The 16,305-nt window shown below is 45.3% G+C and overlaps 1 protein-coding gene and 1 long non-coding RNA gene across 16 annotated transcripts in view; both read left to right on the top strand.

The window, feature by feature from the left end:
• Positions 1–111: 111 nt before the first annotated feature.
• ubash3bb (ubiquitin associated and SH3 domain containing Bb) lies at positions 112–15,327 on the top strand. Of its 2 annotated transcripts, none has more exons than XM_076976357.1 (14): positions 112–380; positions 8,038–8,091; positions 8,792–8,978; positions 9,442–9,640; positions 9,767–9,936; positions 10,160–10,368; positions 10,500–10,644; positions 12,722–12,836; positions 12,923–13,045; positions 13,141–13,233; positions 13,341–13,485; positions 13,593–13,699; positions 13,791–13,900; positions 13,997–15,327. In XM_076976357.1, exons 1-14 carry the CDS (start codon positions 253–255, stop codon positions 14,129–14,131), a joined length of 1,920 nt encoding a protein of 639 aa, XP_076832472.1. In that variant the 5' UTR covers positions 112–252; the 3' UTR covers positions 14,132–15,327. The 2 variants fall into 2 exon arrangements, with proteins under 2 accessions (XP_076832472.1, XP_076832473.1); XM_076976358.1 differs by lacking the exon at positions 112–380 and adding an exon at positions 7,643–7,909.
• Positions 15,328–15,521: 194 nt separating this feature from the next.
• Positions 15,522–16,305, top strand: part of LOC143477708 (uncharacterized) — a 70,115-nt gene continuing 69,331 nt past the window's right edge. For 11 of the 14 annotated variants that reach the window (XR_013121609.1, XR_013121620.1, XR_013121615.1 and 8 more), the window contains exon 1: positions 15,522–15,690. This is a non-coding gene — a long non-coding RNA (uncharacterized LOC143477708). Of the gene's footprint in view, positions 15,691–15,964; positions 16,201–16,305 lie in introns of those variants that run through there. The other 3 variants (XR_013121610.1, XR_013121618.1, XR_013121614.1) reach the window with 1 other exon arrangement.

The raw sequence follows: 16,305 nt of genomic DNA, 5'->3' as shown, positions 1-16,305 counted from the left end.
GAAGATTAAAGTCCTCAATCCAAACTTCTGTGGTGCCGCCCGAGAGGTACACGCTCTCGCGCTCGCGCTGCCCGGGTCCTGCGCTCGCGCGTGGAGCGCCGTTCAAACGCACGCGTGACGCGCGCCCTCGCCGCAGCGCCTGGGAGGGAACGCGGTCACGTGCGACTTGCAATAATCGGATATTTCACGCGCGTCTGTCCGTGTGCGCGGTTCCCTCGTCGGAGACGCGTGTCCTTCATGGGTCTGTAAAGTATGGCCGCCAAAGAAGATCTTTATTCCAAGATAATCCCGCGACGGTTCCGACAGCACCGAGCCAGCACCGTCAAACATGGGTCACATCTGGAGGTGCTGCTGTCCATGGGCTTCCCCCACAACAGAGCGTGAGTGTCTCCACGATCAAAACACCATAACCGAACGGTCCAGGTCCGACTGGGCTTTTACCTTCAGTACCGGCAAATAGTTTTATAGGTTAATACGAACATTGGGCGACTTATTAGATCTGGTCGATAACACGTTTAGAAACGGTCTGGTGTGTCACTTTATTTTAAAACTAAGTTACTCTTGGAGCTTTTGTCGTTTTTCTTCGTAAACGGGAAAAGTCTATTTCATTTCACGTCCATTTGCAAGTTCAGCAATTTAAGTGAAAAGTTTGTGGCTGACAGCCTATTGTAAATATTTAGAGCAGGTGTGTTGATCTCGCTGCTTGACTGGTGGCTTTGTTTGTTTGTTTGTCTTTAAGTTTGTTTGTTTGTTTACGGTTTTTTTGGTAACATTTTCTTCTGTTGCCTCACAAACCTTTATTTTACACAGTTTTCCTCTGCTCATAGGAGCAAAATAGCACACATGAACATCAGTCTCCCAGCCTCATGTGCTTCTGTGGTGATGAGACTCCAGGCTCCCCCAGCCCAGCTGTTGGTCCACTCCACAGCTCACATGGGCCGGGCCGGGTTGGGCCGGTATTCCCAACCAACCCTGACTGTGGGGGGGGGGGGGGAGCTACAAACTAATTTCTCGCATTTGCTGGCTTGTGCCTTCCACGTGTTGACACGGGGAGTTATTAATACCCCTCACCACACTTTCCACCGTCTCCCACTTGGAAGTGATGACCTATTTAATTTTTCCGTTGATTGAAATGAAAAATGACCTGATTTCTTCGGAAGGGTCGTTTCAGAACTGTGTCACTTGCCTAGATGGGGTGAAATGAAATAATTCCACGACTAATGAGAGACTCCTGGAGGACTGTCTCTGGTTCTTTAATGTGGAACTATTGTTGTAGGTCATAAATGAGTGCTACATGTAGACAGAGAGCATCTGTGCTCATCACTGCATGGCTGATCTGTTATGTCACAAGGTGCCGTCTTTCGGTCTTCGGCACAAGTGTCGTGGGAGGAAACCTACAGACAAACAGCTGTTTCTAAATCTGCAACTCTTTGTTTTAGTCAGGGAGGACCTGCCTGCCCGCCACTCCCTTCAGGGGGATCGCGCCTTCATATTTAACTTTTATTGTGTTTTGGGGGGGAGTTGTAACTTTTTTTTTGTAGGTGAACCTATCAATAAACAGTGTGTGAGCAGGAGACACACCTGCCATTATAGTCCAGATAGAGGACCTCTGCTTTATTTTCTTGTTGCTTTTATGTTTACTTGTTTGTGTATTTGTTTATTTTTTTTAATTGCCCCATTTCTCTCATGTCAGATGTGTCTACAAATACTTTACATGCTTTGCACTGACCTTGATAACTGCTGTTAATTTAGCAGGTTCCCTCCTCATTAGCCAGCGCTTCCTCCACAATGTCATTACTGCATTTATTTGAGCTTTAGTTATTGTTTAGCTATCGTTAAGGTTTAACCTAACTTATCTAAATGCAGTGCCCTTCCAAACCAGGTGGCTGTTGTATTTCACTTCAAGGGGTTTACTGCAGATAATATGAACCATTTTCCTGCAAAAAACTTGCATCACAGTCAGGCTGTGTCATTGTGGTTTCATGTCGGGTCCGAGCTGCCCACTTCCTACATCAGTGAGATGCAGGCATCACCAAAGATGGTATGTTGTGCTTGCTCGGGTCCGATTTGACGGAGACACCAGACCACTCGTCTCCCACTCTGAGTGGAGGGGTTGTGAGGGCGCCATCCGTGCAGACGCGAGCCCGAGGTTTTCCCCTCGCACCCTGCTGGAGGATTGAGCTCACAGGTGCGATGGTTTCACTATGCCAGCTGTGGGGTCCTCGCCCCCCTCCTCCCCCCGGACAGTCCCTGGTGACCAGGTACCGTGCGTGGCAGACCCAGCTGCTGTTCTTCTGCCGGGCCGCACTTGGGCCGGTGGCGTGTGCGCTCCAGAGTAGAACCAGAACCACACCCTCCCCCGTGCAGCTGGGCCCGCCTTGCGGTGCTGCAGAGGGCACGGACGAACCGACACGCTGGTTAAAACACGCAGGCTGTTCTTCCCACTCTCTGCCATCAACACGAAGCCTCCGTCGGCGTGCGGCTGGGCGCGTCTGTCTGAGAGCTGGTGTGTGTGTGTGTGTGTGTGTGTGTGTGTGTGTGTGCTCTCACGCAGCAGTGAGTCCACCGTCTGTGTGTGTCGTGTCTGTGCCAGCTAGAGGGGGGACGTCCCTGCAGCTCTCTGTCCCCGTGCCGGAGAGCCACGCGTTTGGGGAGCCGTGTCTGGACAACCTGCTGGCCGGGCTTTTGGACCAGAACTAGGGCTCGTCGCCTTTTAATTATTGACCTCATGTGGTTGTATTTAACCACATATTGGAGAGGATGTTGATTTTAATAGCAACATTACCAAAGTAGGGTTTCCCCCTCTTGACGGACTGCAGATGTTTTCTGTATATAAATCTTCATATTGGGTCCTTTTGCTTTTCTAATATATTTCTAATATTGCCAGAGGTTTCTGTTTGCTGCTAGCAAGTATATGGATATGCATTTACCCAACAAAAAGTGGAGCAGTATAAATCCTGCCCCCAAAGCAGAATTTTAAATAAACCGTTCAATTAACATATTTCAAATGGAATTATAATTAGGTAGAGTCCACAGAAAATTCTATTTTATTGTACAATATGTATATAGTGTATGAATATAGTCATTACTCATAACTGAAGTGATTGCTGAATAATTTAGTGAGGTTTGTTGTGCATGTATTGCACTTTTATGGTGCCGTCTTCATAAATTGCTTGGAAGTGGTTTCTGGCCTTGAAGTGCAGTCGTTAAAATCAGAACTGCACATAGATATGAAGGTACCACACACAGATCTGTGTGTGTCCCTGCATGTTGCCCTTATAGTACATTACTCTCACACATATGGAGGAAGCCCGCGGGCATAATATGGCTTTTGTTTGCGTTTGATGGGTCTGCGTTAGCGTTTGAGGCTCTGGCATAATAACTCTGTGTTCGGAGATGTGAGGAGTGACACATGGTGCACATGGCCAAGTGCACTAGTGCAGAGTCACTTTTGTCACACTCCGTCTTTCAGGTTAGTACGCAATGGGTGATCTCCTTCGTGAACTTTAACTAACTTCGTAACTTTACCCAATAATTGATTTGTGGGTATAGCGTGCCGTTATCCAGATGTTATTCCATATCACCTGTTTCATTTGTTACCCGGCTTTGCCAAGAGTTCATGCTGTAACCTCCTCAAACCTTATATTGTACCAGGCAGACAAACGCTCTCACAGTAACTGTTCCCAGCTGCCAGTTTTGTCTTTTCTCCTATTTGTTCATTTTCCGTCTACATGAACTGAGAAGGTTTCAGTTATGATGTGGTCCGGTTCTTCCCCCAGTCAGTACTATATCTTAACTGTGTTTCAGTGTGTTTGAAGTGGTTATCATGTTTCCCAGTGAAGCAGAAACACCTGATCTTATTCTTCTAATCTCACAAGTCATCAATCAGCTTGAGTAAAATAAACTGGAGAAATTCTTGTTCAGTTATGTGACTTTAATGTTTTACTTTACTACTACAAAATTGTGTTATATAGTATTATAATGTGGAGGTAATATTTGCTGCCTAGATGAATAGCAAAAAAGTATTGGGTGGTGTACAGTATATTGCAGTTTCTTGTGTTGCAGAAGCTGTATAGAGATCTGTCATCTTTATGTCCAGACATTTTATTAAAACTATACCAAATAAACAGAAATAATATGATTATTTTATTAAAACACTACCACATCTGTCATGACTAGGATGTTCAATATTGAACATCCGTTTCACTGTTGAATGCTGTTTCTCATGCTCGTTCCCTGATCTCAGAGCAGTGTCTTAGGGCGTGGCTGCAGACAGGAAGTGTGAGGATGCGGGCGGGGGGGGCGTGGCCGTGGGGTTTTCCCCGCACGGCAGCAGGGACAAGGTGTGTGTGTCTCTGTGCGGAGCAGACGGCTGGGATGGGCTGGGAGGACAGAGACAGAGGACTCGGCTTCACGGGGACGCTGGTCCTGTTCAACATGAATGCTGGGCTCGTGACGTCGTGTCAGTGCTAGTGAACGATCTGGAAAAATGAAGACTGACATTAGCGATGATCCTGTTCACTTGGATAAATCTCAGTAATGTGTAATATGCCAGTAATGAGCCCTTTCGAAGTGATATCGGCATATAAAGCCCAAGCAAAACTACAGTAACTCAGCCAGCTCGTCATAAGCAGCTTGTGGTTAAAAGGAGTCTGGCGTGCTGAGACAAACTGCGGTGGCGCCTGCATGCGCAGCGTGGTGTCCATCTGCACGGCGAGGCTGTCATGGGGCTTGCAGGTGGAGGTAAAGCAGACTGATTGATGCACAGTGGGTGTAGCCTCCATCTGTACCACTGGCCTCGGGCAGTTCTGGTGGAGCTCCCATTCAGTGCCGCCTAAATGCAAACGAACGGTGTTGAGCTGCTGACGGTGCCGATGCGAGTGAGACTTCAGGCCATGCTCATGCAGGCACGACTTCTGTGTTCAGTAGTATCTAAACGTTGTGCTGACAAGCACCATATTCATAGTTTGACATTCAGCATCTTTTTCAGCGTTAAACACACTTCCACGATCAAAGAATCGGTCTGGGTGAAGGTATCATTCACTTTCAGACAACCGTGTGTGAGAAATCATTTGTAGGATCTTATATCCCTGTAAAACGTGGCTGTTAAAGGTGTTAAAAGTTTGGCAAAACCTTAATACCATCTCATACTGGGACACAAAACCACATTTGCAGAAAACAATGGTCTACCCGTCCAGCACTTTAACTGGGTTGCATATGTAGTGAACTCTATAAAAACAAGAACATCCATTCATTTATACCATTGGCCTGAGTGCCCAACACTTTATTAATTTGTTGTGGTGGTGATTAGAAGAAGATCGGACAACTGAATGGAGCAGTCTTAAATAGAATGAATTTATCTCAGGGTTTTCATTTCATGTATAACTAGAAATGCTTTGTGTGATTCACTAGTAAGTTATACTTTATTCCATATTGGTAAACATTTGAAGCACAATGTTAAGTGATCATAGATTTTCCATAGTGTCAGCCTTTCTACTAAATTCTGTCACCGACATCAAATTTGTTCCACTTCAACCTAAAATAACAAAGAACGATTGGAAACTTCATCTTAAGATGTTCAGGTGTTCTTTCCACACCCTCGTTGGTGGAATGGATGAAAAGAATTAAATAGGACATGAATTTTGTATTAATAATGTGATTTAAAACATCTTTGATTTTCTGGTGAATTGTAATGATGAAGGGGGCATTTACAGTAATTTCATATTCTCAATACACTTGTAGTTTCACATCTTTTATAGTGTCAGATGGAAAGAAACATAACTATGGTCCTCGGTAGCAAGATAACTAGGACCCGTTTTACAGTATTTACTTGTGCAGTGTGCATTTAGAGTCCCCACAGCAGGTAATTCTCTTGAGCTAACAGGAAATGTGGACTGTATCAGTGGTCTATGGTCAACTCGAGCATAATTATAGTCAAGAGATATTAGGCAGATTAAGTTTGTTGCCTGATCAACCTTGGCGGAAGTTAGTCAACGTATAATAATTACTCACTTGTTGGTTTACGGCTTTGTGAAAGGAAATGTGTGCTTGTAACCGAGTGTGACTCTCACTGCAGATCTAACATAAGGAACTGGTGATTCACACTTCGTCACCAGTGATCTGCTTATGTAGACACTTGCGTGTTTTATACAGGCCTTCATGAACGGAGCAACACCGTGTATGTCACCACGGTCACATGACACTGTCAGCAGTTACTCTTGGTCAGAACTTTGTCAGACGTTCAGGTGGACGGTGGTCGGAGAGCATACAGTGTCTTGTCGTCATTGGTTTTTAAGTCTCCTGACTGATCGTTGCTTACAGAGAAACTGTAGTCTTGGGTTCGGACATTGTTTCAGAGGCGGTAGCCGTGTGTAAGGGGAAGTCCTATTGAAACGTGGTGTTTCGCTTCAGCAGTGCTGCTTAATAAAGGCGATGTGAGAGGGATCTTCTGACACCTGTGACACCAACCTGTGGCCTTAACGCACTGAAGCTGTGGTTAGCCTAGTGCTAACTGACGAAAGGTCAGATTCACCCTGGTGATTTGAAGACGACTGTTAGCAGCAAACATATCTGCTCTCACAACATTCTCCGTTTCTGCAAACTGAAGCAGTTGTGTTCAACACCACGGAGCGCAGTGAGCCCTCAAACAACACAGAAAACAACAAAACGGCAGAGAAATAGGCCAGAAGGCGCATGAAAATGCTGCAGAGCTTTTAACCGTTTGTTTGGTTATTGAAGTCCCACTTTCACATGACTAATCGCTCCTCGCTTATTACGGTATTACTGAGCAAGTTCCATGTTGGAGGCCACAGCCCAGCCTCACTGTAAAATACGTCCCTCCTGGAGGTCTTCAGGCCGCAGTATTGATGAGGCTCATTACAGTGTGATCGAGGAAGGAGAGGGTGACACTGTTTAAATAAAAGCAGGCAAATACGCGGAGGTCTTCGTTGACCAAGGTTCTCCTGAGTGCAGGCTGCTTTTCTAGCTGAGATCTCTCCCTTATGCCAAACGAGCTCTTCTTGGACACGGGGCTCTTCAGGCAGATGGTGGAGAGGCGGGAGGGGAGCACAAGACCTTCATCTCAGCGTGAACACCAAACTCATATTATCTGCGGAGGAGCTCACAAATGAAGCTCGTGGCACCCGTGAGTGCTTTGGTTCAGGTCTTTTTTTTATATGGATATCTATGGAAATGGCTTCATTCTGGCACACAGTTGAAGGAGAACACACAGCCGATGAGCTCAGATCATAGAGCAGCTTGTTGTGCTGTCAGGGCCCGGTTGAAACACCACAGAGCATGACTTGATGCCATCTGAACTGCTTCTGAGGCAACTGAATGTCATGGTGGAAAGACAAACACCAACACCACGAAACGCAAATGTTAATAAAAAACATTTACAAAGGCATCTTATCCATCATACAAGATCTCGACTAAATCTCACGAGGGGGCGTATGAGAGGAAGGAAGACCCTTCCCCACACAGCCCAACCGTCTCCGCGAGCTCTTATGAAAGAGTCAGAGAGGTGTTGCACCAATCGCGTGTGTCCCTGTCTTTCTCAGAACTCTATTTTGGTACTGAAAATCTTAATGTGCCATGTATCAGCAGAAATAACTGCTTGCCTTAAATGTGCAGTGCACCCTGGAACACAGAGTTTCTGCTACACCCACTCGGTTGTAGTTAGCTCAAGCGGCAGCCTCTCCCAGGGTGCACCGTGTGCGGCATGAGCTGCCAGCGTTCAACGGTACCCAGGGAACGTCGTCATGTTCTTCTCTCTCGTTCTTCATGTAGCTTGTTTATCGAGGGGCGAATGTCAGAGTGCTGTAGTACGAGTAGTGGAAAACAGCAATATGGCGACTCCACGCGAATGAAGACGTCTTCAGAATAAATTTGTTTCTGTTTAACAGAAAAGGTGATGAATGAGAGCTCTCCATAAGTTCATCAGCAACAGAGCATGATGGTGTCTAAAATGAGAAGTTTTTTTTTTTTATCTGCCGTGGTTTCTGCTATTGTCTAACCATCCATCCCTCCATCTTGCAGGCTGACGGCCCTGGTTTCTACTGGAGGCAGGAGTGTACAGCTTGCGTGTGACTGGTAAGACTCCCATTTATAAGGTTTCGTTGAAAACGCCATTACGCTCCACCTGAAACCCACCTGATCCAGTTAATCATGAAGGGTGATGGATCTCCAGGACCAGAGTTGATCACTCCTGATTTAACCAGATGTTTAGGAACGTCTACTTCCAAATTATGTGTTCCCTTCCCGTGATGTTCTGCTGCCTCCTACTGGCTATATTGTGAATTACATCACTTGTCAAATACCAGTCATGGAGGGCCACAGCTCTGTTGCATACTTCATGTTTTGACCAGACGTGTCAATTCCAGGTTCAGAAAGTAAAATTCCTCACCAGGATTTTGCTCAAGCTTGCTAGATTTTCTAATTAGCAATCCAGGTAAAATTAGTGGAACCAACACAATCCAGGAAGCCTGAGCAAAATCCTGGTGAGGACTTTTACTTTCTGAACCTGGAATTGACACCTCTGGTTTTGACAGGTTTGAGTGAGCTCATATCCTTATTACTAAGGACTTGAGTTCACATAGCCGTGCTAGAGCTGCGGACATACAGGAACACTGTTTAACATTACGGCTTTATATAATAAAAAAACAAACAAAACAAAACACACACAACAGACCGACTGACTCTATTTGCTCTCGTAGAAACATTTCCGCCACGTTCTGCATCAGCAGCCTAGCAGACAGTGATTCTGACCGGACGTGGTCTGTTGCCCCTTCAGGTTGTTCTCCCACGTGGACGACCCCTTCCTGGACGACCCGTTACCCCGGGAGTATGTGCTGTATCTGAGACCCAGCGGGCCCCTTCAGAACCAGCTCTCCCACTTCTGGCAGCAGTCACGCCTGATGTGCGGCAAGAACAAAGCCCACAACATATTCCCCCATATCACACTCTGCCAGTTCTTCGTGGTGAGCTTCAGAACGGTGCCGTTCTATCACTTTTACTCAGGAAGCATGTGGACCGTCCTCCACCGTTTGAATACCATTAAACCAAAAACAATCTCCAATCTCCTTGTGTTTCATAAGTTATCACATGCTTTAAAGGTTCCTGTGTTTTGGTTCTAGGTTATGTTGTGCTGTTTCAAGCAATAATCATCAACCGGGACCAGAGGTGGGCATTCCAGGTTCAGAAAGTAAAAGTCCACACCAGTATTTTACTCAAGCGTGCTAGATTTTCTAATTAGTGCAATCAGGTAAAATTAGTGGAATCAACACAATCCAGGAAGCCTGAGCAAAATCCTGGTGAGGACTTTTACTTTCTGAACCAGGAATGCCCACCTCTGACCGGGACCTTATTTGAGTTAGCTGAAGATACAGCTTCAGCCGGTCGAATGTGTCTGAGGCTCTGAGGTGTCTTCTCCCTCCCGTCCAGTGTGCAAACAGTAAGGTGGAGGCTCTGTGTGGAGCTCTGCAGTCTACAGTGAGCCAGTGGAGAGGTCTCTTCCCCAGCCGCCTGCCCCTCCAGCTCTACACCTCCGCCAACTTCATCGGCCTCTTTGTGGAGGACCAGGTGGCCGAGACGCTGAAGAAATTCGCCGCCGACTTTGCTGCGGAAGCCATGAGTAAAGCAGGTAGAACACCCCTGGAGACCCCTGGACCCCACTCCTGGTTTCCACCTGGGGGGGAGACACAAACACGTATCACTACACGCTGGCCACAAAGAAGTGAGGTCACAAAAATGTCCCTGCGTCTCGTAGATATCCACGTGGAGCCTCAGAAGAAGCAGCTGCATGTGACTCTAGCCTACCAATTTCCCAGCAGCCACTTGGCTACCTTGGAGAAGCTGGCAAAAGGGATCGAAGTCAAGCTTGGATGTGACTGGCTCGCTGTTCTGTTCTCCAGGGACATTAGATTTTCAAATCACGAGGTAGCTGCCTGGTTTCTGTCTCTTAATTTGTTTTAGTTTACTTTGTCTTTAGTTTTCTACAAGGAGTAGCTAATCGCTCCACGCTGGTTTCCAACAGCACAATTAAACCTAAATCTAATCTGTTCAGCTGCAAATCACCATTGGCATTGCAATTTAGACCAAGACAATTTAGAGCAGAAAACTGGTTCTATTTGTCTAATGACTCCTGTGCTCTGATCTCCAGACTGTGCGAGTGATGTACCCCTACGTCCCTCAAAATGACGATGAGCTGGAGCTTGTGGCGGGGGACTTTGTCTTCACGTCTCCCCTGGAGCAGCTGAGCACCAGTGAAGGCTGGGTGTTTGGCACATCCCTGGGCACGGGACTGTCTGGACTGCTGCCTGAAAATTACGTTAGTCAGGCAGACGAGTGTGACACGTGGGTCTTCCACGGGTGAGTTCCAGGATCCAGAAGAGCACGTCGCCTGGGTCTTCTGAGCAGAAGAGACTGGGGGAGCCTTGAAGACTTCAGCCATGTGAGAGTTGAATGCTGAGAATGGGGTTGTTGTTCTCCTCCTCACACAGGTCGCATTCGTTCTTCAGTGCGTTGCCTCCAGAAAAAAGCAACAAAGAAAACAGATCGCTGGACGGACTGCTCAACTTTCAGTGCCTTGACAATTCAAGATCAGGGGAGTCGGCCATCATGAGCGTGGTCTGCCAATCTATGCAGGTGCACAGAATAATGCAACTTATATAATGCATATTATTGTTAGACTGTGGTAAATCAGTAATGACTGAGAGCTGTATTCTCGAAAGCATATGTTTAAAAATATGTTTATATAAAATATATATGTCTAAAATATATATGTCTATTTGTAAATGGCACTTTAATGTCATAACAATACACTGACGAAATTCATCAGTGCAACCTCAATGTATACAAAAGAGAGAAAACAGAGAGAAATGAAGACCAAGTTTAGGAGACAGCTCCTGTTTAGGAGACCGCTCCTGTTTAGGAGACAGCTCCTGTTTAGGAGACAGCTCCTGTTTAGGAGACAGCTTTTATACTATTTCAGAAGTATCTTTTCAGATTGCATATATGCAGATACACATAAACATACATTTCACATCACACTTCAGTTCAACAAAAAACATTTGACATTATAAGTTTGATGTACTCAACCCATTTTACCCAGATCTGGTTAAATGAGTCTGTTTGCAAGTTAAGAGAGGAGGACACAGAGTCCATTCTGTTAACATCATGAATTGTGTCCATCCATTCATTAACAATGTCTGGATTTAACCATTTTTAGTCTTTATTTTTTTGCCAGTTACTAGAAGTATAAGAGGCAGTTTCCTGTCCCTCTCATTACATATAATGATTAGAAGGTTTCGCACATATACAGAGCCACGTTTACAAGGGGTGGCCTGTCCAAAAACATCTCCCAAAATACTATGTAGCTCCTTCCAAAAAGGATTGAGAATCCTGCAACCACAAAAACATGAATATAGTCAGGCTGGTTTCCCCCGGTTTCTCCAGCATCCTGTACCAAGACCAAGATGCACCTTGTGCAAGAGTGAGATAGTGTAGTGTGTGTAGTGTAGAGTGGTGTGTGTAGTGTAGTGTAGAGTGGTGTGTGTAGTGTATAGTGTAGTGTATAGTGTGTGTAGTGTAGTGTAGTGTAGAGTGGTGTGTGTAGTGTAGTGTAGAGTGGTGTGTGTAGTGTAGTGTGTGTAGTGTAGTGTAGTGTATAGTGTGTGTAGTGTAGTGTAGAGTGGTGTGTGTAGTGTAGTGTAGTGTAGTGTAGAGTGGTCTGTGTAGTGTAGAGTGGTGTGTGTAGTGTAGTGTAGTGGTGTGTAGTGTAGAGTGGTGTGTAGTGTAGAGTGGTGTGTGTAGTGTAGAGTGGTGTGTGTAGTGTAGAGTGGTGTGTGTAGTGTAGTGTGGTGTGTGTAGAGTAGTGTGTGTAGTGTAGAGTGGTGTGTGTAGTGTAGTGTAGAGTAGAGTGGTGTGTGTAGTGTAGAGTGGTGTGTGTAGTGTAGAGTAGTGTGTGTAGTGTAGAGTGGTGTGTGTAGTGTAGTGTAGTGTAGAGTAGAGTGGTGTGTGTAGTGTAGAGTAGTGTAGAGTAGTGTGTGTAGTGTAGTGTAGTGTAGAGTAGAGTGGTGTTTTTCCATGAGAATTTGCTCCAGAGGGTTGAGCCAGTCCGTTTCCACTGTTGTCATATTCTGTACCAATGTTGTCCTGCTTTTCCTGTTTCTCTTTAATGTACATTGCAGACAAAAATACTTTCAAAATACCAGTTTCACTCATCTTTGGTGTTTTGGCCATTATTAATCTACAATATTCAAATCTTTATTTGTATAGCACCTTTCATACATACATACATGCATACAATGGTTCATACAAATTGTTGTAAGTAGTGTTCAACCTGGTGAGATCCGTAAAATGTAAAGTTCTCTTTTTTTACAAACATGGAATAATTTGAAAGCCCTTTTCCAGACAAAGCCTGAAATATACTATGAACTAATATGGGACAAAATCTGTGTTGTACACACAGCATTTCAACAGCCATGCAGACTTCTGCAGGTCACGTAACCTACCTGTCTCTGTTTTCAATGCAGTGTTAACCCCAAGGATTATTCTTGTCCATCATTTTGTTTCCTTAGGATGCCAACTGGTATTCTTGAAAGCATCTTAGATTAGGTGTGCTGGTGCGATACTGTAATCTTTTCACTAAGTTCCTTTGTGAATACATTCACTAGGATTGAAGATGCTTGCCTGAACTCCACAGTGTTTTGTGCTCATTCAGGTCCTCCGAGTCACCAGAATGTCTCCTAAACGGACGCTGTTTGTGTGCCGTCACGGGGAGAGGATGGATGTGGTGTTTGGGAAACACTGGCTCTCGCAGTGCTCTGACGGGAAAGGTATGTGCGAAAGAGAAGACACAAACCTCCAGTAACACTCACAATCACCCTCGCCGACCCACCTGATCAGCTCGGTCTGTCTACAGGTAGATATGTGCGGAGTAACTTGAACATGCCCCCGTCCCTGCCTGCTTGGAGTGGAGGACATCGAGATTACGACATGGATGCTCCCATCACGGTGTTCGGGGCCACACAGGCCAGGACTGTGGGTACGTGGGGTTTTCCTCTTGGTCTCCTCACTGCTTGGTCTCATCCTTCACCTCGGCAGGACGCCAGGCTTCTAATGTTTACCTGTGTGATTCAGGTGAGGCGTTGCTGGAGAGAAACACCACCCTTGACTTTGTGTACTGCTCACCCAGTCTTCGCTGTGTTCAGACAGCCCACGAGATGCTCAAAGGTCAGTTCTTCATATTATGTGTAGGCAGTACCTCACGACTTGTGTACACCCAGGTTGACCGTAATCTTTGGACCCCTCCTGACCTCTCCTGACCCCTCCTGTCACAGGTATGCAGCAGGACGGGAAGTTGAGGATACGAGTAGAACCAGGCCTGTTTGAGTGGACTAAATGGCTGTCTGGAAGTTCTCTACCTGCGTGGATACCTCCGGTAGACCTGGCTGCAGCCAACCTCTGTGTCGACACAACATATAGGTGCAGACATTATGGCACGGTATTGCTCGGTACGGTTTATAAATGGGTTTTATGTACCCACAATCCAACACGGTTGTTAAAATAGGCCTATGCTTCTGCCCCCGCAGACCTCACATCCCTATTGCTAAACTAAACGTGTCCGAGTCCTACGACACGTACATGACCCGCAGCTACAAAGTGACCAAAGACATCCTGGCGGAGTGCAAAAACAAGGGTGAGGGCCGTGGGACGTGGAGCAGGTTCACAGAGGGCCTCTGGGTTGTGCCGGACAGAGATCATTAGTGCGCTTGTCTTCCTGTCCCTAGGAAACAACGTTCTGGTTGTGGGCCATGCGTCTTCTCTGGAGGCCTGCACCAGACAGCTTCAGGGTCTTCCCCTGCACAACTCCAAAGAGTTTGTCCAAGTCGTTAGAAAGGTGTGTTGATTTCCCACGCTCTTACTTTCTTTCAGATTTATTGTCTTTTTCTGCCCACTTAATCCCCAATACTAAAGTGCAACTCTTTCCTTCCAGATTCCATATCTGGGTGTGTGTGCGTGTGAGGAGCAGGACAGGGGTGTGTGGCAGCTGGTGGACCCCCCCGTTCTCCCCCTCACACACGGGCCCAATCACAGCTTCAGCTGGAGAGAAACCCTACAGCAAGAGTGACACCCCACCGGCCTCGTTGGCCACCCGCTCGTTCTGAACGACAAGCAGACGGTTCATGCGCTGGACGTGTCAGAACGGAGCCGAGCTGTCCCCTCCACTTTCGATTTTGTGAGCTCGATCACTAAGACGGGCCACATGTTATGTTTACATGTGGAAAGGGGACAATGACAGACGGGCCTTATTTACATGAGTGGCGTGGTCCGATTGAGGAAGTTGCACTGCAGGACAATCTCAGGGCATTGATGGGGGGGAGTGCAGGTCTTACGGCACAATCATCATTAATCTCCAGACTCTCTGCATCCAGGCTTGAGTTTGCAATAGGGCCATAAATTGCAGTATAATCTGTTAAAGGCAGTGTTTTGTAATCTGTTAATCTGCAGTGTTTTGTGAAAGAACTGTTCAATGATCTACACGTTCAGGGTATTGGCAGTTGCACATTGATAATTATGTCATGAATAATTATTTCACATTGCTACATTGCATAAAGACACTGCTTTAAAATTGACTCTTAATTCCTGTAAGCAAATAAAGACACATCACTCCCTTCAAATGTTGGATGGTAAATAACAGTTTATGGGAACTTTTACAAATGAATAATACCAAAGAAGGTGCGAGTAGTCACCTATAAAAACAACATGAGGGACATGTGACAGACTTTCCACTGCAAAATGAAACACTTCCAACGACTGGCATTGCCAAGCAAGCAATGCGGTTTTATGGGAACACATTTGATTTTGACTGTGTTGCAAAACCAAGCACAGGGTTCAGTGCTTATAGGTTATGGGCAGAGAGAGACTCTGTTGTCCTTCCTGTCTGAATGCCATCATTTGCGTTCTCAGGACCATGACTACGGATGCTGTCGTGAACATCTGGATTCAAACCTGCACCCTCAAACTCGTTTCACTACTTTTTTTCTATGCCCAAAATCCAGAGTAAGTGAAGTTTGAGAGTGTTGGTGGTGTACCATGTCTGGAATATCTTGGATCACAACAAATATTATTTGGTTTCATTGTACTAACCCAGGAGGAAGGCAGTGCGTAAATACATTTGTTCATTTTGACTAGTCTGAACTGCGGTTGTCACTTACAGTGAATGCTGCCTCTACTGTCGCATTCTGATCTCATTAGGTTTCTGCTTTATTTTGTCATGTTATGCTATTTTCATAATACATCATGAAGTAAATCACAATGACTTGATTTGTTAAGATAATTGACTCATTTTTAATTTTTGAGTCAGTTATATATATATATATATATATATATATATATATATATATATATCTACATCTTGTGTGTGTGTGGATGTGTTGTGTGTGGACGTGTGTGAGCGCGCGCGCGTGTGTGAGTCACGTGCATTGAGAGTTTCTAAGGGCAGCTCTCGCGATCTGAAACTAAAAATCGTCTTATTGGCGTTAAACCCGCAGCAACAGTGCTGTGATTTCACTAGCAAGCCAGCTAACAACATCAGACAGAAAAGACAGATATGCAGCAGTATTATTATTCCACACAGAGCAACAAACAGAAGACGAAAACCTCCGTCTGTCATGAACTGTGGTGAAGGTGAGATATGAACAGATCAAATTAAACTACAGTGTTTTTAAACGGCGAGGTGCTTCAATCTCTGTTCGCCGACTACCTTGTTAGATATGCTAATGAGATAGTTAGATATTTAAATAACTTAATTGTTCACATTTAGGAGTTCGCTAACAAGCTAATAAGGTTAGTTACCTGATTAACGTCGGTTAACTGACTAATTTAGGATTTTATTAGGATTTTAAGTTTGAATATCGGCTCCTGTTGTTCCATAACACATTAACTTAAATTTATTTATCTTAAAAACATTACAATTACAAAACTTGTTTTATTTAAATTGTTTTATAATTTGTTTAAATAATAATAATAAACATCAACAAAACCCAGTTTTGCACCAGAGCCTTAAACCCTTAAATCCGTGGTGTTTTAATAGATCCAGACAGCTGTCTGGCTGTTGAAGGCTGTTTGTTAGATAACTAGGGTAGTTGTGGCTGGGGGAACTACGGGGGTATTGCAGAGTCCTGATGCAAGCGCGAGGTGAGCTCTCGTCACCATGTCTCTGCTTTATTGGGCTTAAGACTCAGTCTTGGCACAAAGGGATTTAAAGCTAGAGCAGTAGGTTTTCTTATTTCCATTCACAAT

The sequence above is a fragment of the Brachyhypopomus gauderio genome, chromosome 16 (genome assembly GCF_052324685.1).
Source record: "Brachyhypopomus gauderio isolate BG-103 chromosome 16, BGAUD_0.2, whole genome shotgun sequence".
Lineage (NCBI taxonomy): Eukaryota > Metazoa > Chordata > Actinopteri > Gymnotiformes > Hypopomidae > Brachyhypopomus > Brachyhypopomus gauderio.
Note: the sequence above shows the minus strand (reverse complement) of the source record. Positions and strands in the feature narration are given on the sequence as shown.

Bases quoted from the DNA above. Each gene is read 5' to 3' on its own strand.
- ubash3bb (XM_076976357.1), top strand. From the start codon at position 253: ATGGCCGCCAAAGAAGATCTTTATTCCAAGATAATCCCGCGACGGTTC. The intron at 9,937-10,159 runs GTAGCTGCCTGG...TCTGATCTCCAG, and splicing joins TTAGATTTTCAAATCACGAG to ACTGTGCGAGTGATGTACCC. The intron at 12,837-12,922 runs GTATGTGCGAAA...GTCTGTCTACAG, and splicing joins GCAGTGCTCTGACGGGAAAG to GTAGATATGTGCGGAGTAAC.